Source organism: Patagioenas fasciata, chromosome 8, assembly GCF_037038585.1.
Source record: "Patagioenas fasciata isolate bPatFas1 chromosome 8, bPatFas1.hap1, whole genome shotgun sequence".
Lineage (NCBI taxonomy): Eukaryota > Metazoa > Chordata > Aves > Columbiformes > Columbidae > Patagioenas > Patagioenas fasciata.
The window spans coordinates 28357876-28378147 of NC_092527.1; the positions used below are offsets into that span (position 1 = coordinate 28357876).

At 40.9% G+C, this 20272-nt stretch overlaps 1 protein-coding gene across 4 annotated transcripts in view; it reads left to right on the forward strand.

The window, feature by feature from the left end:
* ARMH3 (armadillo like helical domain containing 3) overlaps positions 1–20272 on the forward strand; it is a 128868-nt gene that overhangs the window by 31618 nt on the left and 76978 nt on the right. For all 4 annotated transcript variants that reach the window (XM_071812074.1, XM_065843753.2, XM_071812075.1 and 1 more), the window contains exons 16-20: positions 3745–3803; positions 5171–5236; positions 6345–6414; positions 7936–7996; positions 10838–10926. In XM_071812074.1, coding sequence (XP_071668175.1) covers positions 3745–3803; positions 5171–5236; positions 6345–6414; positions 7936–7996; positions 10838–10926 — 345 coding nt within the window. The remainder of the gene's footprint in view (positions 1–3744; positions 3804–5170; positions 5237–6344; positions 6415–7935; positions 7997–10837; positions 10927–20272) is intronic.

The window sequence follows — 20272 nt, forward strand, 5'->3', positions numbered from 1 at the left end:
AGGACCAAGAACGATTTCATGAAAATATTTAGCACATCCCTCAAAGCGAAGGCAGACTCAGGTTTAACTGTATCTTTTTCTCAGAGGTGTTGCTAACAGATTGGATAAAGACACTCTGATAATGGAGCATCGTTTTTAGACTGTCCATTCCAGCGTTTAACTACCCTTATTGTGAGAAAGCTTCATGTGCATCCTAAATGTTTTGCTATGATTTAAATTAATTACTAGTGATCTTCTCCAAAATAGCTACTGAGAATGGATTATTTCTTTCTTCTTTGTGACAACCCTTATGTATTTGAAGTCTGCTTTCAGGTTTTCTCTTGCTTTTGTCTTTAAGCTAAAACACCTCAATCTTCGCTCACTCATTTCTTCTAGACTGCACGCATGAGGAGGGCCCACCAGCTCTGTCATCATCCTCATTTGGTTTTCTCAGGGTTTTTCTCACTGATCCAACTCTCAGATGGGACGATTTTATGTTTTTGAATTTAGCTTCTGTAATTACTAGTCATTCTGAGATGAAAAGTCTGCATAGGGCCTCAGGAATTGCCAGACTGGATTAGTTTCAGATGGAGTGAAATCTGATAGAGGGGATTCCTTACTAAACAAGCCAGCAAGAGAGGAGTTTATTCTGGTATGAGACAGGAGTTGATGTTTCTTTCTTTACTTTGGTTCTAGCTTGTATAACATTTGAAATTTCTGTGGCCTGTAGACTTAATCTCCTTGTCAGCATGGCAATATGTGACAAGGAACTCCACTGACTGATTGTTTAAAAAATTGTGCCTTCCAAGCTGGTGCTTATGAATTCTAGTGGGTTCCTGTCCTTATATTTTGATGATAATGGGGCCCTGCCTAACTTTTCTTCTTCTTGTGTAAGACCAAGCATGTGACACCAATATAGCCACAAGAGAAGAAGAATGAATAAGTCTAATTTACTCCATGTGTCTGGAGACAGGTGGGGACAAGTGGGAGACTGGTTTGTTCCACATCCAGGGCTAGATGTTTGCTTTGGTCCTTTTCCAGAGAACATAATTTAATAGATTGTGTTTGCTAGATCCTCCTCTTGTTTTCTCTCTTGTGTCAGTCAGACACAGCTGCTTTGGGAGAAACAAACTTGGCATAATTTTTTTCTCATCAGTAAAATAGGGTTCACACTGATATACCTCCCCGTAGGAAGTGGTCTGCTTTGTTCCTTTAATGAAGGATGCTATGAAAGCACAAAGTGTCTGTGCAAGTAGCTGCACCATAACTGCTGAAAATGGCATGACGTTCACAACACACTGTCTGAAGGCAGAGTACTTGTTGTGAAACAGGAGCCTTTACAGCATGATCCCCAGGGAGAGAAGTGGTAGCAGCACCTACAAAAATATACAGTGAGACCTTACAATAGAAAAATAACAAGGCTCTGGTGTATCAGAGTTCTTTGAGGCCAATTCTCCTGCTTTGCTGGAGTAGAAAACTTTTTGCTTAAACATTTTAGCTGAGGTAAGGAGTCATAGGAAAGACTTTTAACTCTCCCATTCCAAAATTCCTCTTCATCTTACTTAGTGCAGCAAGATTAAATCAGCACGCTTTAGGGCACATCTTGTTAGTAAATATCTGTCCCTCAGCAGCATAGAAAAGAAAACAAAGAGAGGTATTAAACTAGACAGAACACCTAACTAAGCTCATTCTATGTATTTTTATAGATTACCACATACACATTAACTAGCTCTTAAGGATGTTTCTTCCCCCTCCGTTTCCTGAAGCAGAGTCTCGCTTACAAATTCCAGACATTCCTCATATGTAATTTATTTTGAAAGGTATAGTAATAGAAAGCAGCTCGAGCTGAGTGCCACCAAAGAGGGTCCCCAAACAAAGAAATCCCTGGGTACTTATACCCTTACAATCTAAGTTTCCCACCTCTCACATGCCAGCTTGGGCCAGTTGTAAAATTAGGGTCTCAGCTGTTCCCATTCTTCATAGGATCCCTTCATTTTCATCAGGTGGGCCATTTCTTACCTCTGTGGGTGGCTGTTTTTCTCTCACTGACCAGCTTGGATGTCAGTGTAGGTGATGTTCTGTCACCTGCTCTTTGTATCTGCAACTGGAAAGCTGAAAAAGGTTCTTGGTCACCCTGGCAATAGCCAAAACATTAGTATGTTCTCACATTCTGCTGTTTCTTGTTTCTAAATGTGCTGTTCCGTTCCTTCACTTATCTCTAGGGATGGATGCAGCTTCTGCTGACAGTCATAGCTCCCTTATCTTCTGGCTTGAACTGACTCTGGGGCCCTTCTTTGCTTAACTAGGTTAAAAGTTGGACATATTGAAGAGAAAGTTCACAGCTTGCGGCCTAATGCTTGCAGCACATTTTTTTCCTTATGCCAAGTGAGTTATGCTAAGGAAGTTCTGTAAGAAGGGGTATAGCAACTCGCACGATAGTCCTGCCCTGGAGTGCTTGGGGAAGCCTCTTGATTGTGCAAGCACAATAGTTCAATAAACTGAGACCTGGACATAGGCTAAGCTGGTCTGTGTTTCCTACCACTAGCAAAGTGTTTGTAAAAGTGACCTGCACAGATGGAAGGAGTTTGACTACTGCCATCTTCTGATTCATATGAAAGTGGTCTGGCTGTTTCAGATTTCCCTCTCCTCCAAGTTTGACTCTAAGGCAGGTGTCTGGGATGGTGTGTTCAGTAGTCTTAGGCTTCAGAGAAGCTATTGGAGTGTGCAGTTTTAACCTTCCTCAGAATTTAGTTTATAGGCACGTTGTTGTGTTTGGTTTTTGATTTTTTTTTTTTGTTATTGTGGTTTATGTGTGATATCAGTGGTTTGGTTTTTAAGAAAAAAGATTTGTTTTTTTTTTTTTTTTTGAAGAGCTTGATTGGACAATGCCTTGAACAACCTGATCTTAGCTGGCCCTGCTCTGGGCAAGGATTAGACCAGAGATTTCTTCCATCTTAAGTTACTCTATGTTTGTGTGTGTCTTGTTTTTTTTTTTTTGGTTTGCCTTTTCTTAACCTTTTTTTCAAGGTTAAAATTGAGAGAGAAAAGTTTTAAATAATCAAAAATAAAATTTTTGTTCTTCTGTCTTAGTCCCTCTGTTTGTGAGTCTCTCGGCCCTCCAGTTGTCTTTCAGGGCAAAAGCTGCTTGAAGTTGTAAGATGAATAACAAGCTGAGGAACATGATAAGGGTGGCACTCCTTTGGTTTGAAATGCTAAGTCTTTGCAGACTTCCTCCTTTCATGGTTTTGCACAGAGCGAAGTAGGTCATGTCTCAGTATTGGGGTTAAAGCTCAGGACTTTGAGCATAATGTTGGGAGTCATTCTGGTATGCTGTGCTGTGCCAAAGCTTTGCTGCTTGTTTCATAACCTACAGCAAAGGTGATCTTTTTCTTTCCATCTTGTGTAAGAGAGGGAAAAGTCCATCTCTGCTCCGACAGAAAGACGAGGACTAACCACAGTATTTAGAATATCTGTGGAAGTAAAACTAAATGAGACAGAAGCTTCACTGATAGTTACAGTGCTGTTGGAGGTTCAAATCAGAAACTTTGCTGTTGGCTCAAACCGGTGAAAAATTGGTGGGGTTTAGTGGTCAGGCTGGAGAGCGAGTGCTTACTGAGAGTAGTTAGACTGTTAGCTGTCATGGAGGAAGTAGGAGCATGAAAAATCTCCAAGGCCGGGCTTTTCTCTTGCTGCAACAGCTGTCTCATTCTTCAGCATTGCTAGGCTTGTGTGGCTCATGCAGGACTTGTTCTTTCTTCTTTACAGACGAGCACCGGCTACACAGTGGCAAGCTGTGTCTGATTATCCTGACGTGCATAGCAGAGGTAGGTTTCTTGTGTGACGTCCTTCAGCAGATGGTGAGTTACAGGGTGCATATCCCCTGCCTCCTGTTGACCAGGAGCTGAAGATCTGCAGTGGTAGGGAGGACTTCAGGCACTGCAGTACTGATGCAGTACTGTTAAAATTATGTTGAAAGATGAAAACTGTATAATTTTATTTGGATTAGCCAGCTCTCAGGGATGAAGAGAGAAAAAATGGAACACAAGCCTTTTCTCTCCTAGCCGTTGAGTGACTTTGTGGCGTGGCTTTTAGATGAATGATGTACTAACGGCTTTCAGCTTGGTGCTGCTCCTGGTGAACGTGGGCAATGCCATATCCCTTCTGTCTAAGAAGGGTATGCGTGTGAAAGAAAGCTACTGGTTATAGGTCCCTACAAGCAAGACAAGTAGTGGATGTGGCAGTAGGGTGAGAAAGCAGCATCACAGAGCTATGTCAGCACTCCTGGCCAAGTGTGGTCCTGTCTCATGGGAATTATATACTAATGGCTTGACCAGTGTCCTGAATGGTGATTGAGTTTGTGTGGCATTTGCATTTTGCTTGCTTGCAAGTACAGACCTTTCATTCTTAACAAAGAATAAAAAGCAGTGATGTTGATAGCCTGTGTAAGGATATTGAAGTAATGTTTCTTCAGGGTGCAGTCTGAAAGCTGTGCTTCAGATGTTTATGATTAAATGATTTTGGAACTTGAGTGCTTGAGGTGGATGCATAGATAATACAAGATAAGATACATGATAAGATAGATGATAGGATGCATAGGTAATACAAGATAAGAAATTGTTTGTATATAGCAAGGATATGTTTTGGTTCTGGTATTAAATGGAGGGCATATTTATTACCCAACCTGGCTGTGCATTATGTGGAGGTATCACTTTGATTTAAAGCTGGTCTTTGAATGCACTTTCCCTGAGGAGTGGGACAGCTGATAATTAACCTACCTGCAGTAACCTCTGGCGTGATAGGTCCATCAAAATGCTGATATAAACCTTTGTGCACACAGTCAGAGGGACTTGAGCACTGGAGAGCCACCACACGTCTTATACAGCACTTGTTAAAATCTTGACACTGTGGTACATATAGTCCAGGGTTTGGGTGAGCGAAGGAGGAGAATGGAAAAGAAATTGCTAACAAAACAAGCAGCAGTGTGCAGACTTGGCTAAAGCGGAATTGGGATGAGGAGGTGATTTACTTTTGTGTGGGTGGAGACAAGAGGAGGTGACAGGTGGCTTTCTAACCTTACAGCTATATGTTGGGAGTTTTACACTGAAACACCTGTGATTTGAGAGCAAATAGAAGGTGTTGGGTACTTGGTTGGCTACTCATATCTTTTATCTTTTCTTGCTCTTCTTAATAGGATCAGTATGCTAATGCTTTTCTCCATGATGACAACATGAATTTTCGAGTAAACCTACACAGGATGGTGAGTCTTTTCCTCCAGATGGTCTGTTTTCTCTTTGAAATGAGAACACGGAGGATTCGAGTCCCTATATGTTGAAAACTGTGTCACAGACATGTAACCTAGATTGCTAAGGCATGTTGAAATGCTGGGGGAAAGGCAGTAGTTGGGGAATGATTTTTTTCTTTTTTTTTTTTTTTAAGTCATTCTCAGAATGTCTCTTTAAAAGAACACTCAGGGATTCAGAGGCCCATGTAGCTGGGGAGTAGCTCTGTATTATGAGATCTTTGATGAAATCAGTGGCAGAGAGAACGTTCTGCCTTAATCTTCAGCAAGTATTGTGATATATTGATAGCCAGCTGGAGTTATACTAAGTGCTGTCATTTGGCTTGTGCTTCATCCTGGGTGGGGTGACTCACCTTCAACGGGTAAAGGATTTTTTCCAGAGCTTTTTCCTGTAGGTATCTGTGGAGAAAGTATCCTTACCTGCGTCATGAAGCTGTGTAGTTACAAGTAACTTGAATGGTTATCCTAACTTGATGTGTTCTGCTTTTGTGATACTGGCAAATTCCTCCTCATCTGACAGTGAAGCAGCACTTGAAAGTGTCACTAGTCTAGGACAGAAAGAAACATCTTGCTTTTTATAGTGAGTGTACGGCGAGAATGCTAGTCATTTCCACCTAACAGAAAACTTGCCATTCAATTAGCCTTTCTGGTCTGTTACAATAAAGACCAAAACCATTTAATACTGCACATGGTGTTAAGAACGCAGATCAGATTCTGGGTCAGGAGCAAATCAGTGTGTTAACTGAGTGGGGAGAAATTACTGTGTGTGGTGGGGTTTGGTTTTGGTTGTGTTTGTTTGTTTTTTTACTTCTCCCACCCCTGTGATTTAACAGTGCCCTCTAGTTACATAGCTAGATAAACAGAAACCAAATGGTCAGCATGCTGAAAAGCAGGCACAATTTTGCTCCAGCTATTGCTTTTAGGATTAATATAGGTGAGACAGCAGTTGGTTTCTCAGAGAAAGGGAAGCCTGTGCTGATGGTACTATTTGCATGAAAAATACAGTAATACACAGAATGTCACTTCAGGCTTCTACTGACTTCTTTTCATCTTTGTGTGTTTGAAGCCAATGAGACATCGGAAGAAAGCAGCAGACAAGAACCTGCCCTGCCGCCCGCTGGTGTGTGCGGTGCTCGGTGAGTATTGTTAGAGTACGTGTGTGCTTGTGGTTCCCAAAACATCTTTTGTTCTGCAATAGAAATATGAGATTTGTAGGTTAAGGGGAGGGGTGGATGGTTTTAAAAGGAAGGTATTTATGTACTGAAGATATTTCTAGCATTGGACTATCCCTCCCTATACCTGTCTGCCTTTCAGAGAAATTAAATCCAAGATTGCTGCTCTGTAGCAAGAAAACCTGTATAGATTTACTGTAAGTTTTACAGCAGCCTGTTTGTCCCTTTTACCTGATCAGTAACAATTAGGAGGGCAGTGGATTAACAAATTCATTGTTACAGGTGGATGTAGTAACAGTTGGTCGCAAGTATTTTATAGATTATATAATGAGGGCAAACCTACAGAAAGCACAGATGTTTGGGGGGAGAGTGTTTGCTGGACGCTTGGCCTTTTCTGAGGAGAAAAAAAAAACAACACAGTAGGAGCATCAGTAGCTGCGGCTGCCAGTGGATATGGAAGCATGGTTGAAAGCTTTTCACACGGTGAATGGTTAAATTCTGACACTCATTGCTGTGGAGGCCAAAAGCGTAAATGGGTCCAGCAATGGATGGAGCCTGGATCCCTGTGTGACTCTTAAGCCTGATGATATGGCAGCAGTCTCAAACTCCAGCATTTTCAAGCAGGTGATTGTTGAAGCCAAGATACAACAGCTGTGTGAAGAATCTTTCTAGACCTATCAGATTTCATGAACTTTCTCCCTAGACTGTTTTTAGGCACTATTGAGTCATATTGCTGGGCTATTACCTAGAAGGTTACATCTCACAATTGTTACCACTGGCACGGGTTAAGCGTTTTATGCTGAAGTTGTTGGGCAGAGAACACACATTCAGTTAGCGTTTATTAGCAGAACCATAGTAACTTATCTCTTTCAGTTGTGTTTCTATACTCTTTGCCTCTTATCCTCACACTGGGAGCCCTTAAATGTTAGAGACATTATCTTTCTTATTTTTTTTTTTCTGAATGACTCTTAAGCAGCAGCTCAGCCCGTGTCGAGATCAAACTAGGTTTACTTGCTTTGGAATTTATTTTAGGAAAAAATAGGTGTTCTCTACGATATCTTTAAGTAAACATCTGGGGTGTGTTTTGTGTTGTTGCTGGTAGGAATGATTTTTCTAAAATGTGATTCTAAATAGAATTTTGCATTAGTGACAAGGCTTGAAATATAAGAGCAATTCTAGGCATCAGAATTTGTGGCGTATTCTTTATTTGACTAATAGTGGAGTAAAACATATGGGGAAGCAGAGTCTCAAAGCAAATTACATTATATGCCTTCAGTTTCCAGTAGTTTTTGTTTTTTTTTTAAATTCCAGAGGATGTCTAATTCTCTTTAAAACAAATTTTTAAAAATGAAATTTCTCTCATGTAAGCAGGACTCTTGTCTGATAGAGGTAGGTGGGTGGGGTAGTTTGACTTCCTCATTGTTATATGTTAGAAGTTAACCATAGCTAGCTCAATACTTACTTGATCATTTTCTTTTCTGTCAGATTTGATGGTGGAATTCATTGTAACACACATGATGAAAGAATTTCCTATGGATCTCTATGTGTAAGTGTCTCTGGGGTAACTTGTTATGATTTCATTTGAAGTTTGAATTTGGGTGGAATTCTAGTCATAGAGCAATCCTCTGGCTGAAATAACACTTTGTGGCTGGTGGGGAGCAGGATGGCTTTTCATGAACTCCTCCAGCAACTTTTTCTACTTCTAAAATGCGCTATGTGCCAGAAAATTGAAAGCAAAATGAATTTCAACCTTTCAGACCGATTTCCTCAATGAGCTTTTCAATCTGAAAGAAGTTTTGTAATACACAGTCCTTGCAAGAGTCCCTACTTCTAAAAGCTGAATCTTAGTCTAGAAACTGAAAAGACACCTTTGAAAAACCAAAGGTGACTGACGTGAGGCCTGGGAGGCAGCGTGAAGTGTGGGAGAGAGGTTTAAGCCTGAAATAGCCTGCTAGGCAGCAAGGGGTAAAACTTAGCGATGGGGAAAAGGAGAGAAGAGGACAGGGCTACACATGAACACTCCATGTCCCAGGAGGCCCCTTGAATGCTTTGTTCTGTTTTAGCCTGGAGGGCAGAAATAGAATTTCGGCAGATCGTTGGCTTCGCTCTGACTGTTTGTACAGTACTGAATTTCCCCAAGGCTTGAACAGCACTACATTCTGTAGAAGAGATAAAGATACATAACATAGGCTGTTTTCCTTTAAGGTAACTTTTTAGCATGTTCTGATTTTGCCCAACTAACCCTACCACTACGGTGCCTTTGCAAGAGTTGTACAGTTCAATTTTGAGTTTGTGAGAAATGTTTTTTAATGACATTTACAGAATTAGTTGTAGTTGAGTGTAATGCATTGGAATTTCACAAGAAAGGTGTGAAATACTAGGGCTCAAAAGAAAGGTCACATCTAGAAACCTCAGGAGAATGAAAATAATGAGCAGTAGAAACCATCAGCAGACATCTGTATCCATTCCTTTTGGCAGGTTTGTGCAGTCCTTTCATTACACTCCTGTCAGAAACCAGCCCATAGCAGGTGCGATTATTGCAGACAAAGTGGGTGTTCTGAATGCACAAATAGTGTCATACTTCTCTGCAATACATTTAAAAGGTGACAATATGAAGCTGCTCAAGGGAGAGCATATTAATTTTTAAATGAGAAATCCTGATTGCTTTGACCAAGGGTGTTTTTTGTCCCATTATGTCTATTACAAATCTTTGGCACAATGCTAAAAAAGTAAGACCACCCCACCAGGATGGATAACTTCCTAACTAAAGCAGTTTCATAACTGAAACAGTGTGATTTGGGAATCTATAGGCTGGTATCTGGTGCTCTGGCTCTTAAGGCAGGGATACTAGAACTGTTGTGTCCTTCCTCCTCCCTCTTCTTCCATGCCGTGATTTCGCTGGGAAAGCCGTAGGCTACTGAATACAATCACAAGGTTTCAATGCTAAGGTGTGTCTGCAGAGTATTTTGCATTAACAGCTATTGAAATTATAACAAAATGTTTTTTAGCCACTACCAGATCCTCTCTGATCAGTGCCTTAAACAGGTTTTTTGTAGAGGCCAATTTTATTCTTACAGCCAAGCAAATACACAGGTGGAAAGGTACTGGGCTTTGTCTGGTACCAGTAACATCAGAAATAGTAGATCTCTCCCCAGAGCAATTGCTGTTCTTTATGTGAAGACAGCTGTCAGAATTTATGAGAATCCAATTTGAAATACAGCACTTAATGTGATGCTCGGCTATCATAGATGGTTTTACCTTGATTCATTTAAAGTTAGTTTCAATCCTTACCCCATCGTGGTATTTTTGGGATCATCTAGCAGTCTGAAAAAAAAAAAATGTATACCATCTACATATTATTTCTTAAGGCTTTTTAAAGCCTTATTTTGAGCACTTCACCCCGTTTTGAATAAATGCTGTGCTTTTTTTTTTTTAAATTTCTGTGTTTGCTATGTAGTGTATTTCAGTAGCATCTTTTCAGAGAAAGGTTGATATTAATGAGATAATGTGTTTTTGAGAAAGAAGGATTTTGGGGGGAAAAAGGAGTTTTTCCTTTTTGAAATCTTCCTTCTGTTTTTTTCAGAATGTCCATAACTAAAAATAGCTTGGTCTAACAAATTCAAATTTGTAGGTATTTTTCTGTCTTGTCCTTAATGACAGCTAGCACTGGAGAATTTACTCATTATATTGTATATTTAGTTCTGATGGTATTTGTGAAGAATATTAGTGAACCTAAGAGTTTGGACGAACACTAGATGCTGTAGAGACCTACAGGCTTTGGAGACTTCACAAGTATACCAACTGTACACTGGGGGATTTCAGAGCTTGTAGGTGTGTTGCTTGATCATTGCAAAGCTCATACTTACATTGTTTGTTTAAGGAGAGTGGAAATTTTGTCAGAAATATTTCTTTTTTCATGTAATTAAACTGCATACTTCAGCAAAACTAAAAATCCTGCAGTTTGTTTGACTTTGTCGTTTCCGTTAGCCTCATCATTTGGGCCAAAGAAATTGAAAAGCTCCATTGTGTCTCATACATACAGAGCCTGCAAATTAAGTAATTCCTTTTTTAGAGCTCATGAGGTCCTTAGGTAAGGGCAGCAAAGAGTGGAGGTATTAATTAAATATAAACAACAAACTTGCATCTGTAGTCAGTCCAATCATGTTGAGCTAAAACTGGTATAACAGTCACCTTTCTCTCCTCTTGTCTGGTTCTTTCTTGTAGGTGTTACTTCTCTTTAGGAGCCTAAAACCACAAGCCCCTTCCTACTCTGACAGGCTTTGAGTTTGTCTGTTTCCCAGCTGCTGATTTTTGGAGACATTTCCAGGTTCTATGTGGAATTGCTGAGAAATACAATGTAATTGATGGTTTGCCATCTCTTTTCCAGACGATGCATTCAGATTGTGCACAAGCTGCTGTGCTACCAGAAGAAATGCAGAGTGAGGCTTCATTACACCTGGAGGGAGCTCTGGTCAGGTACTTTGCATCTGCAGAGACAGTCAAATATGAAAAGCCCAGAGTGGGTGGCTGTTTGGTGGCTGTGACTGCTTGTTCTATTGCTGCGGGGTTAAACAGCAAGCAGCAATTCTGTTAAAGCATCTTTATTTTGCTTCGTAGTTGCTACATGCAAATTACCTCTTTGGAAAGCCAGGTCATTATCATAATAGTAGCTAATTTACTTTCTTGTCTGGCCATGATCACCATGGTATCCAAATGTCTTTGTTTTTCTGTTTCGTTACCTGAGTCGTCGTTCACCTGATTGGAGGAAGGGATTTATGTTTTATGCAGTAGTGTTCCTCTCTCAGATATTTGTAAGTGGAAAGGAGGTAGGCTCTTGGGTAAAGGCAGGCGGACCTTACGTTTTGCTGTAAGAGATGGATACATATAGCGTGTGTAGCTCCTTCTGAAGAGAGCAACCTAGAAATGTCAGAGGGAGGGAAGAGAGGCTTTTAACTTTGACCTTTGCAGTGATGGTAGTTAGTCTGGCTCATGTCACTGGTATCCCGAGATAGGTAAGTATTATGGAGTTTGACTCATAATCTAGCAGGCGTAGCTTTGTAGGAGTGTTTAAAGATGCCATCGTGTGGGAGATCTGAAGAAGGGGGTAGGAGAAAGGATTATGAGACCTAACAGGTTTCTGTCATCGATATGGTCTGTACTTCTGTTGTTATTTTGCAAGCAGTGAAGTATCTCAGTTAGGGAAGTACACTTAATCCCCTCGCTGTTGTGGCTTAAACAAGAGGTTTATGAAAATTCAAGGGAACGTGGCCCTAATTGTGTATTCCTGGAGCTGTGCTTGAGACCTAGGATCAGTGACTTGGCTGGTGTATTGCAACTCCCATCAGAAATCTGGGAGAGGATGACTTTTGAAAAAGGTGGAGATGAGTGGTTTGTGAAGCTGTTCTCAATTAACGCTGAGTACTTCCCTTCAGTAGCTTTGCACAGCTGAGTGCAAACTATCTGAGTCACTTGCAGTTATTAAATTGTTGCCTTGTGTGACATGTGGCCCATTCACACTTCCGAAATTATTCCTACAGAAGGTGAAGTGGGTGCCCCTAATTAAGGGATTAGCGATTTTTCTTTTTTGGTGATTTTCTTCAGAACAGAGCCCCTAGAGGCATGGCTGCAGTGTAGTGCTGGTTGTGGAGAAGAATATGTACAATATAGATGTTTGTTGTGAACAGAAATTGCATCTGATGGTGTGTGTGATGTCTTAGTAGTTACCAGTGAACCAAATCCATTCCTATTTGACCAGGCTGAGCTGGGTCTTTCCTACTTGATGGAAGTATGGAAGTCTGAAATACAATGCCTTTTGCTTGAAGGTACTGTTCCACAGTTCGGGGAGCACATTCTTAAGCATCTTTTAGTCCTTAATTTTTCTTACTTTAGGTGTGTGGGGGGGAAAAAGTCGTTGCTACACACTGACATTTAGTATCTTGGGAGGTTCTTGTTAGCTGTCTCTAATTAGCTGGTATTTGTATAGCGCTTTGGAAACTTAAAGTACCTTGGAAGTATTAAGTACTGCACATGCTTCAAAAGCAAAGCAGTAAAGTAAAAAACACACAGATCGGTCAGGTTTCTGTGAAGGACCTGGCGTGTCTGCACACCTGATGTAGCTGAAGATCTCCATGCTTACTGTAGATTTCTGTGTGTTTAGGGAGATACTCTCATGCAGGAGTAAATTACGGTAAGAATGTTTCCAATTTTTTTCTTATAGGATGTTGAGGTGAACAAAATGATTCTTCAGCAGCTGCTTGGTGATTCATAGCAGCTGGAAGGCCCTGGGTTGAATGCTATGTGCACCTGTAAAAGGGCACGTCCTGGCTGCTCCAGGTGTGTACTTCTAGAGTGTCATATGTAGCAGGCTAAATGCTAATTGCCAGCCCTATCTTGAGATATATTTCATAATTAACTGCTGTCCTTGTCAAGGCTGCTCTTTGATTACCCAGAATGCTGCCACCTTTGATGTGAAAGGATGGCTATTTTTCCCATCTTGATCTGACAGGTTATTCCGAACCAGAGCATAGGGATTTCTGGATTTATTTTTCCTCTGTGTGAGCATATTCCCCTTCAGGCTTCTATTTTTGGATTGAAGAATTAGTTACCACTGCTGGGTGAGCAGCTAGAAGGGAGCAGCTATTTACGGTGAGGTTTGAGATCTCGGGTTACCCCATCAGGCATGCTTTTACAGGAGGTCTTCAAGCCCACACTTGCCTTCTTGAATGACAAGGTGTGTGATGACTGAAGCAATGCCCCTGTTGTGCAGCAGGGATAATAGCAACGAAAGCCCCCCAATAGAGCTGAGTGGAACAAAGAAGCTGGAGGGAATTGGTGTAGAGAAGTACTGAAAAGAAAACAAAAAAACCCCAAAAAAACCAAACCAAATTCTACTTGGCATGTAAGAGGAGGAGAGTTATTTCAGGCAGAAAATAGAGTGGGAGAGGAAGACAAAAGGAATATTGTGGGGTGGGTAGTCGGTATAGGGTGCGAAGGAACTGAGATAAAGGTGGTAGGTGGAAGTAGTAGCAATGTATGGAGCCTTCTGTTCACATACTGATTCTAATGTTAGCTAGTCTCTAATTAAGGAAAGCCACTTGTGTGTCACCTGATGGAAGGATGCTCTTCCATTGTGGGTGCTTTGTCTTGAGTATGGAAGGCCAGCAGCACTTTGGGAAAGTTTTTGCACATCCTTTCTTGATGTTAAGTTGCAATGATTGCAGAGGAGAGCAGTGGAGCCAGGTGTTTGGCATCTCTCAGGACTCATCGGGCTGTTTGTGCAGTCTGTAATACTTTATAGATTTTTGGATGCGCCACTATGTGGCACATTGCTTACATACGATCTTGCTTCTGTTGGACTTTTTCAACATCTGAGCTTGAGGAAGAGAATATTGTTACCGAGTCCTTGGTTGTGATCCAGCTTTAGTTTCCCTATTAGGTTAATTATTTCATATTAAGTCAAGGGGTTGGGACCATGGCACTTAATACAGTATAAATCTGTAGTTATGCTGGCCAGATGACTAAGAATGTTTAGCTGACAGAAAATGATGCAGAGGTTTGAGAGCTGGAAGCGAGACTGACAGAAAGGAAGATCCGAAGTTGGCAAAAGTAGTATACACAAGTTGGCTCTAGTTAAAAGTAGTGTAAAAATAAATATCAGATCAGAAGTGGAGCTAGATTCTAGAATATCCTAAAAAGAGTGCTGGAGAATGAAAAACCATTGTAATTTGATTAGCCTATGAAAATTCATAGACCCAGAGATGCCTGTTGATCTTGGTTGCTCTTTAACAGAACTTGTCAGCAGATTATTAGCTTCACTTCAGCAATCTGTGGTTAGTATGTGGCTCTTCCCTTTGAGCACAGGTTTTTCTTCAGGTTTTTCTTCTGTGACAGTTCACCATTACTGGTGACAAGCCTGGAAATTTGGTCAAGGTCACAAACCATAAGTTGATATCATTATATTGACCCGTTCCCTTACAAACATTTTGGCCACTTGGAAATCTGAACTGTTATGCCAGGTACATTGTACTTTTTAAATGCTGATTTATTGAATGTCGAGTATAACATACTTCACAGAGCTGATAAAGAAACTTTACTTGTTACCAACCAGTTCCCTGCTCTCAGAAATAGCATGTTGCACACCATATTTGTCTTAAGTTCTGCTCCTTATCATGTGAAAACGAGATTGATTTTTTGCTGGTCATAAAGGTGAGGTTTGGGTTTTAGTTGTTGAACTCTAACTAGTTTATGCAGGACTTGAGTGATGGAAGGTGCTATATATGTTGTTGTCAAGCATATATAAGCTATGCCAAAAGAGTTTTCATGAGTCATTTAAGCTTTTTGTATAAAAAGACCTCATTTCTTCAACTCCTCCCACCTCTAAATTAGTAATGCTTGAGCAGTTCGCTCTGAGCTTAGGGATGCAGGTAACTTCTTTGCAGTTGCTATGGTTTGCTTTAAGCAAAAGCCATGTTTAAAGAAACAGAAAAGCAGTTCTAATATAGACTTACAACAGCAAGAGTAGATCATAAAAAATATTACATATAATAATGAATGATGTGAAATAGCTATTTTTTAGGGCAACTGAATGCAAAGTAGGATTAAAAATGAACTTTGCCACTAGTAAGCATTGAAGATCAGTTTCCAAATTATTGTAACATAAAGGCTACAGTTTGTCTTTTATTCTAGTTAATCTGATAGATGCTGAATGCACTGTTAAAATTAAAGTGCTTCAAATGTGTAGTACTATCAAGAAGTTAATTCTTATCAGTTTTTATTTTAAGAGTATCAAAGCAGCCTTTTGCAATGCTACTGAACAAAATATGCTGGTTTTCCATTAGTAGACTTAATTCTTAGGTCTTATTTTGTCAGTTTCTGTATTTATAATGCGAGGATAAAATTGATTTCAAAGTCTTTTTGGGTGAATACTAACGAGGTAAAAGGTTCCTCTGTGGAACATTTGAAATAAAGAAGCAATATTTTTAGGGGGAGGAAAAAAACCCACCTTAGTATGTATTATATAACACACTTGCCCTTATACAGTGCATGTTTAAGGTGCTACTGTTTAGTCACTTGTGCTCTGCTTTGTTATTTCTTTGTCTGAAATATCGGTTACTGATAGTATTTGTTACCTACGGCATTTCTGGTTCTCCAGCTGCTGATCAGGTCTGCTTCAGCCCTCTGATTCGTGTTGCTGAACAGACTAGAAATCAGGTGATGTTGCGTCTCCACTTCATCTTTAGTCCCACTGTCACTGTCACATTCTGCAGCAGCTACCTGGCAAGGGAAGCTTTTCTTCTTGCAGCTCTTGTGGAGGCAGGATTCACATCCTGGTGTACCAGACAGTCGAGTTTACTGATAAAATGGCTGATCACTAGGTATGGCGAGAGTTTGAAAGACTATAGAGCTGCTTGCCAGTTAGCAAATGACGTAAATATTTTAGGGAAAAGAATTAAAGGCTGAAAATTTGACCTTCCAAACAAGCAGAATGTCTTATGTGGCTTTGAAAAATGCTACCAAGTTTCGAGATCCAGTAGTCATGATCCAGCTGATGGTATAGATAAGGTCGCTGTGATAATTTCTATGCAATGAGGATTTCTATAATATAGTAACAAAGAAAGAAATGTCTTCTAAGTTGTGAAGGATGTTGCAAGCATGAGAGAATGATCTCTTCAGCACAGCATCTTCAAAGGTAACTAATAAAGGTCATGGGTAGGGATAGGGTAGCAAGAAAAGCAGCTTGTGTGTTAAGTGTAAAATGCTTTCATAAAACAAAATCTATGATGAGTACAAACAAGGTCTGTTCATTAAAGGGTTCTACTTGAGCTTACTGTTTTGGGAAGTAAAATAAGTAATTATGTGAGACTTGACCTTTCAAATACCTTCCAGCAGAAATGCTCTCTGACTTTACTGCACCGCATGTAAACTGTAAAGAGAACTATAAAACAAATGCTGGAGTTTTTAACACCTTGCTAGGTCAACATACTCTACCTAATGCAGGTTTTACCTGGTGCTTACCCTCTCATTTCTCCATGCCTTTTGATAATGGGAGGCTGACCCAGCTTTTCAAAGCCACACATGGGAATCTCCACGTGACTGAGAGCTCCCAGCCACGTACCATGTGCTGTGCTGGAGATTTGGGATGAGTTGTTTTGAGTACAAGGTAATGCTCTTTTTTAAAAGAGAGTGCTGCTTCACTGAGGAATGAGGATGAAAATGGGAAGGATGGGTCCCTCTGCAGTATCCAGTGATCATTTGTGGGAGTACCAGGAAGAGAGGGAGGAAGAGGCAAGGATGATGTTCAGGCTGGTTAAAGGGGAGCTGTTGAGCAGTTTCAATGGGCGTGGGAGTTCTGATATGATGGGGTGGGCTAGGTCTTTAGAGCAAGAGGGCATCTCAGCCTGGGAAGCTGAAAAGCCTAAGATGAATTGGAGGTGATAGGAAGCCCTGAATATAGGAGGGACTAGGTAGGATGAGGTCTGGGGTTAGAGGGTTATGGATTCTGGGATAGAAGCTTTGAGTTAGAAATCATTGCATGATCTGGAAAGGGAGCTATTCAGCATTTTTAGCTCCCAGAGATGGGACTAAATATTCTTTTCCTATTCTCTTATTTGAATGCCATCCTGGGACCATACTTCAGTGTGGGAAACTGGGGAATGAGTGCTAATGTCTAGCTTAAGTGTGTATCCTGGGTATTTTTTTTCACAGTGCTTTTTAATGCATTGTATGCTTGAAAGAGGAAAGGATGTTTTCTTCTCAGAATGATGTTTTGACCATTTCAGCTGTGCTTATGTCTTCTTTATGTGCCAAGGACATGGACAGGACTTCTCAGGTCTTATGTTAGCACCATAAGGGCAGAGATGCTTTCCTCTAGGATTGCAAGAAACAGGGAGGTCCTTTAGTATCCCGACAAACTGCATCATTAAGTTGAAGTTTTGGATTTCATGTTTATTTCTAAGTGGCCCAGTAAATCAATATTAAAATTGTGATTAACTTGCATTTTATGCAATGTCCTGATGCAATGTCACCTTTACTTGTAGACAGGTGACCGGCAAGCTTTCTCTCTGTTCCTTATCTTTGAAATGGAAAGAAAATAGATAATATCGGCCACCTGTTCAGTAGGAAGCCCAACAGGTTCACAAGCACTTGTGCTTGCTGACTCTGGCGAAGTTTCTGAGGAGTTGGAATAGTTCTGAAAATCTATTGGAAAGAATGTAGTTTCTGTAACTGTTATGTGCCGTGGAACAGGTAGTGGGAGCTGGCAGCCCTTAGAGTTGTCTGTTTTCTTTACTTACAGGACTGCTGGTGCTTGGTTGGCTGTGTGGTGCTGTGTTGGCACAAGCTCGGTACAGGAGTGCAACTGTTAGTCCTGTTAGCTTTTTCAGTCAATTTAGGAAAGGACTGAAATTGAAAGATAGCTTTATAAAAGACATTTTATTTGTAGTTGTCATGTATGTTGTGGGTTGATATTCATTGATTTGTTGAATTTATGCTTCTGGTAGTGCTCTATGATGTCCCAAAGAAAACTCCTGTCCCATTTTACAAAGCTCATTACAGGCAAAAGACATGTGAAGTTCAGAAGGGAAATTGCAAACATCTGCTTGTAGTCTTCTACTGCCATTCTCAACTGGTTGCCCAACTTCATGTTAACCTTTCCATGTTACCTCCTGCAATCAAAGCTAAAACACTTTTGTGGTTAGAGCACACAGCCATTTGCTGAAATGGACTGGCATAAATCTCCTAAAGAAGATAGTGTAAGAAATACAAAAACTCAGTGGCTTTCTTGTAAAAGAGGTTCTTCTAAATTCCATGCATGGGAATGCAGGAATTAATCTGCTTTTACTTAAATACTTCTTATTGTAGTATTACTGAATTCTAGTTGGCTTCACTTTATTTTAATATATTTTAATACTGATGATAGAGAGTTTGGCCCAGGTTGCTGATGGAGAGAAAAAGAATACTATAAGATTTGTGGCAGTTATTGATCACCTAGTAAGATCAGGATGGGAATTCTTTAACAGTCTTGCTCAGATGAGCACAAAGGGGGTTTAGTCATTTAAGTGGACAGAAATCAAGTAACCTTTTGGTCATCCTGTCTCAGCCTGGCAGGTGTCATCCAGATATGTTGCTCTGTCCTGCGTATTGCTTTTTAAAAATAAAGCTAGCAAACACTGGAGAATTTGTGAATCGGTAACAGTTTGTAGATCATGGTGACCTAGTGGAGATAGTGTGATAATTTCACCTGGGAAGCAGTCCCATTGATGACAGAAGTATTAACTAGAGCTGTTCCCAGCCATTTCTTTGTCTACGTGAAGGGGTTGCAGCATTCGAAATGCAGTGATTTACCCTTTCCCCTTTTTGTTGTCAAGCAGCAGCACTTCTGGGTCTTGTACTTGCTGTCTTTCCATGTTCTCACACAATGTTTCTGCTCTTTCTTCAAATCCTTCTCCTCTTCTAAAATCCCATGCAAAAATGTGCAACCTTAACTCCCAAGACTACTATTTAATTAACACTGTGAACCTGCACTGTCAGAGTACAATTGAGCTCAGTACCTTATTTTTCTCTAAAGAGGAGTGAAGCTTGTGGACGTGTTCTTTTTTACTTTTAAGAAAGAAGCAAATTGTTCGTCTGAGCTTTAGCTGAAGTTGGAAAATTTGGTTTCTTTCTCACTGCGTGCTGGATTGCTATCAAGCAGCATTTCTCTGGCATCAGCAATCAGCATTTCCATTAAGCTTGCAATTTTCACACCGCTGGCTGCGGTGAGGTGGGAACAGTGAGTACCAGGAATAGGGACTATATAAAGAAAGCAAAGGATTGGAAATGGCCTGCTCAACTGATCCTGGGAGCAATGGGTTATGCCAGCATGTGCTCCAGCCTTCTGGCAAGCTGTTTTTTCCTCATTAAGAACACAGGCTGCTTTCGTGCTTATACCCCGAGAGTCACAGGGAGAAGAGGGAACAGCCGTAGAGCACTGAGATGCTGGCAGTGGGGAACCTGCCAGTCGCTGGCTGCTCCGGGCCATGGAACTTTGGTGGCTGGGAGCAGGAATTCGGCAGCACCTGCAGCAGCAAGCAGGGAGGCAGCGGTGGCAGCGATCAGAGGAGCCAACCAGCCAAGTGAATTGTTACAACCGTGAGCAGGGCGCTCCCTCCTTAGCAGAGCAGAGGAAAGGAGCTGAAGCATATTGAATAGTGATGTTGGCAGAGCTTTTATTGCTGCCTCTGCTCCCCTGAGAGTGCACTGCAGCAATGGTGCAACAGTCTTGTTTTCTAGCGCTTGGGCTGATTGGCAGGAAGCTGCAAGTGATGTCCCCGAGTAACTGGTTCACTTGTCCGAGGATGCTGGAATAGTTTGTACCTCGGGGGGTTCTGATGCATTAGTTTGTAGTAGCAATGTAGCTATCTCGGGCATGCTTCCTACTCCTGCTGCTCTGTCTGGAAACTACCTCAGTTAGTTCTTTTTTGTCAAACCCTCTCTGTAGATCCTCATCTCCTGCTGAGTTTGTTTTGATCACTGCTTTGCTGAGCGTCTGTCCATGCTGAATGTGGCCAGAACTCTTCACGCTCAGGTCATCTCAGTATATCATATTTGAGCCTTTTGCTTCCGTACTTCTGAATTTCTTTTCAGGCATAGCATTTATTACAGGTGATTGCTCTGCTCTGGATTCTCTCCTCTTCCTTGTAAAGTGAGGCACATTGTTATCTGAGCTAAGCTTTTGTGACCTCTAATCTGGAACAGGACAGTGAACTGGTCCATGGTTATAGAATTGTTGTGTTGTGATAGTCTGCAATTTCCCCACTCTGTGCTGTAGTTTTCCTCATGTAAG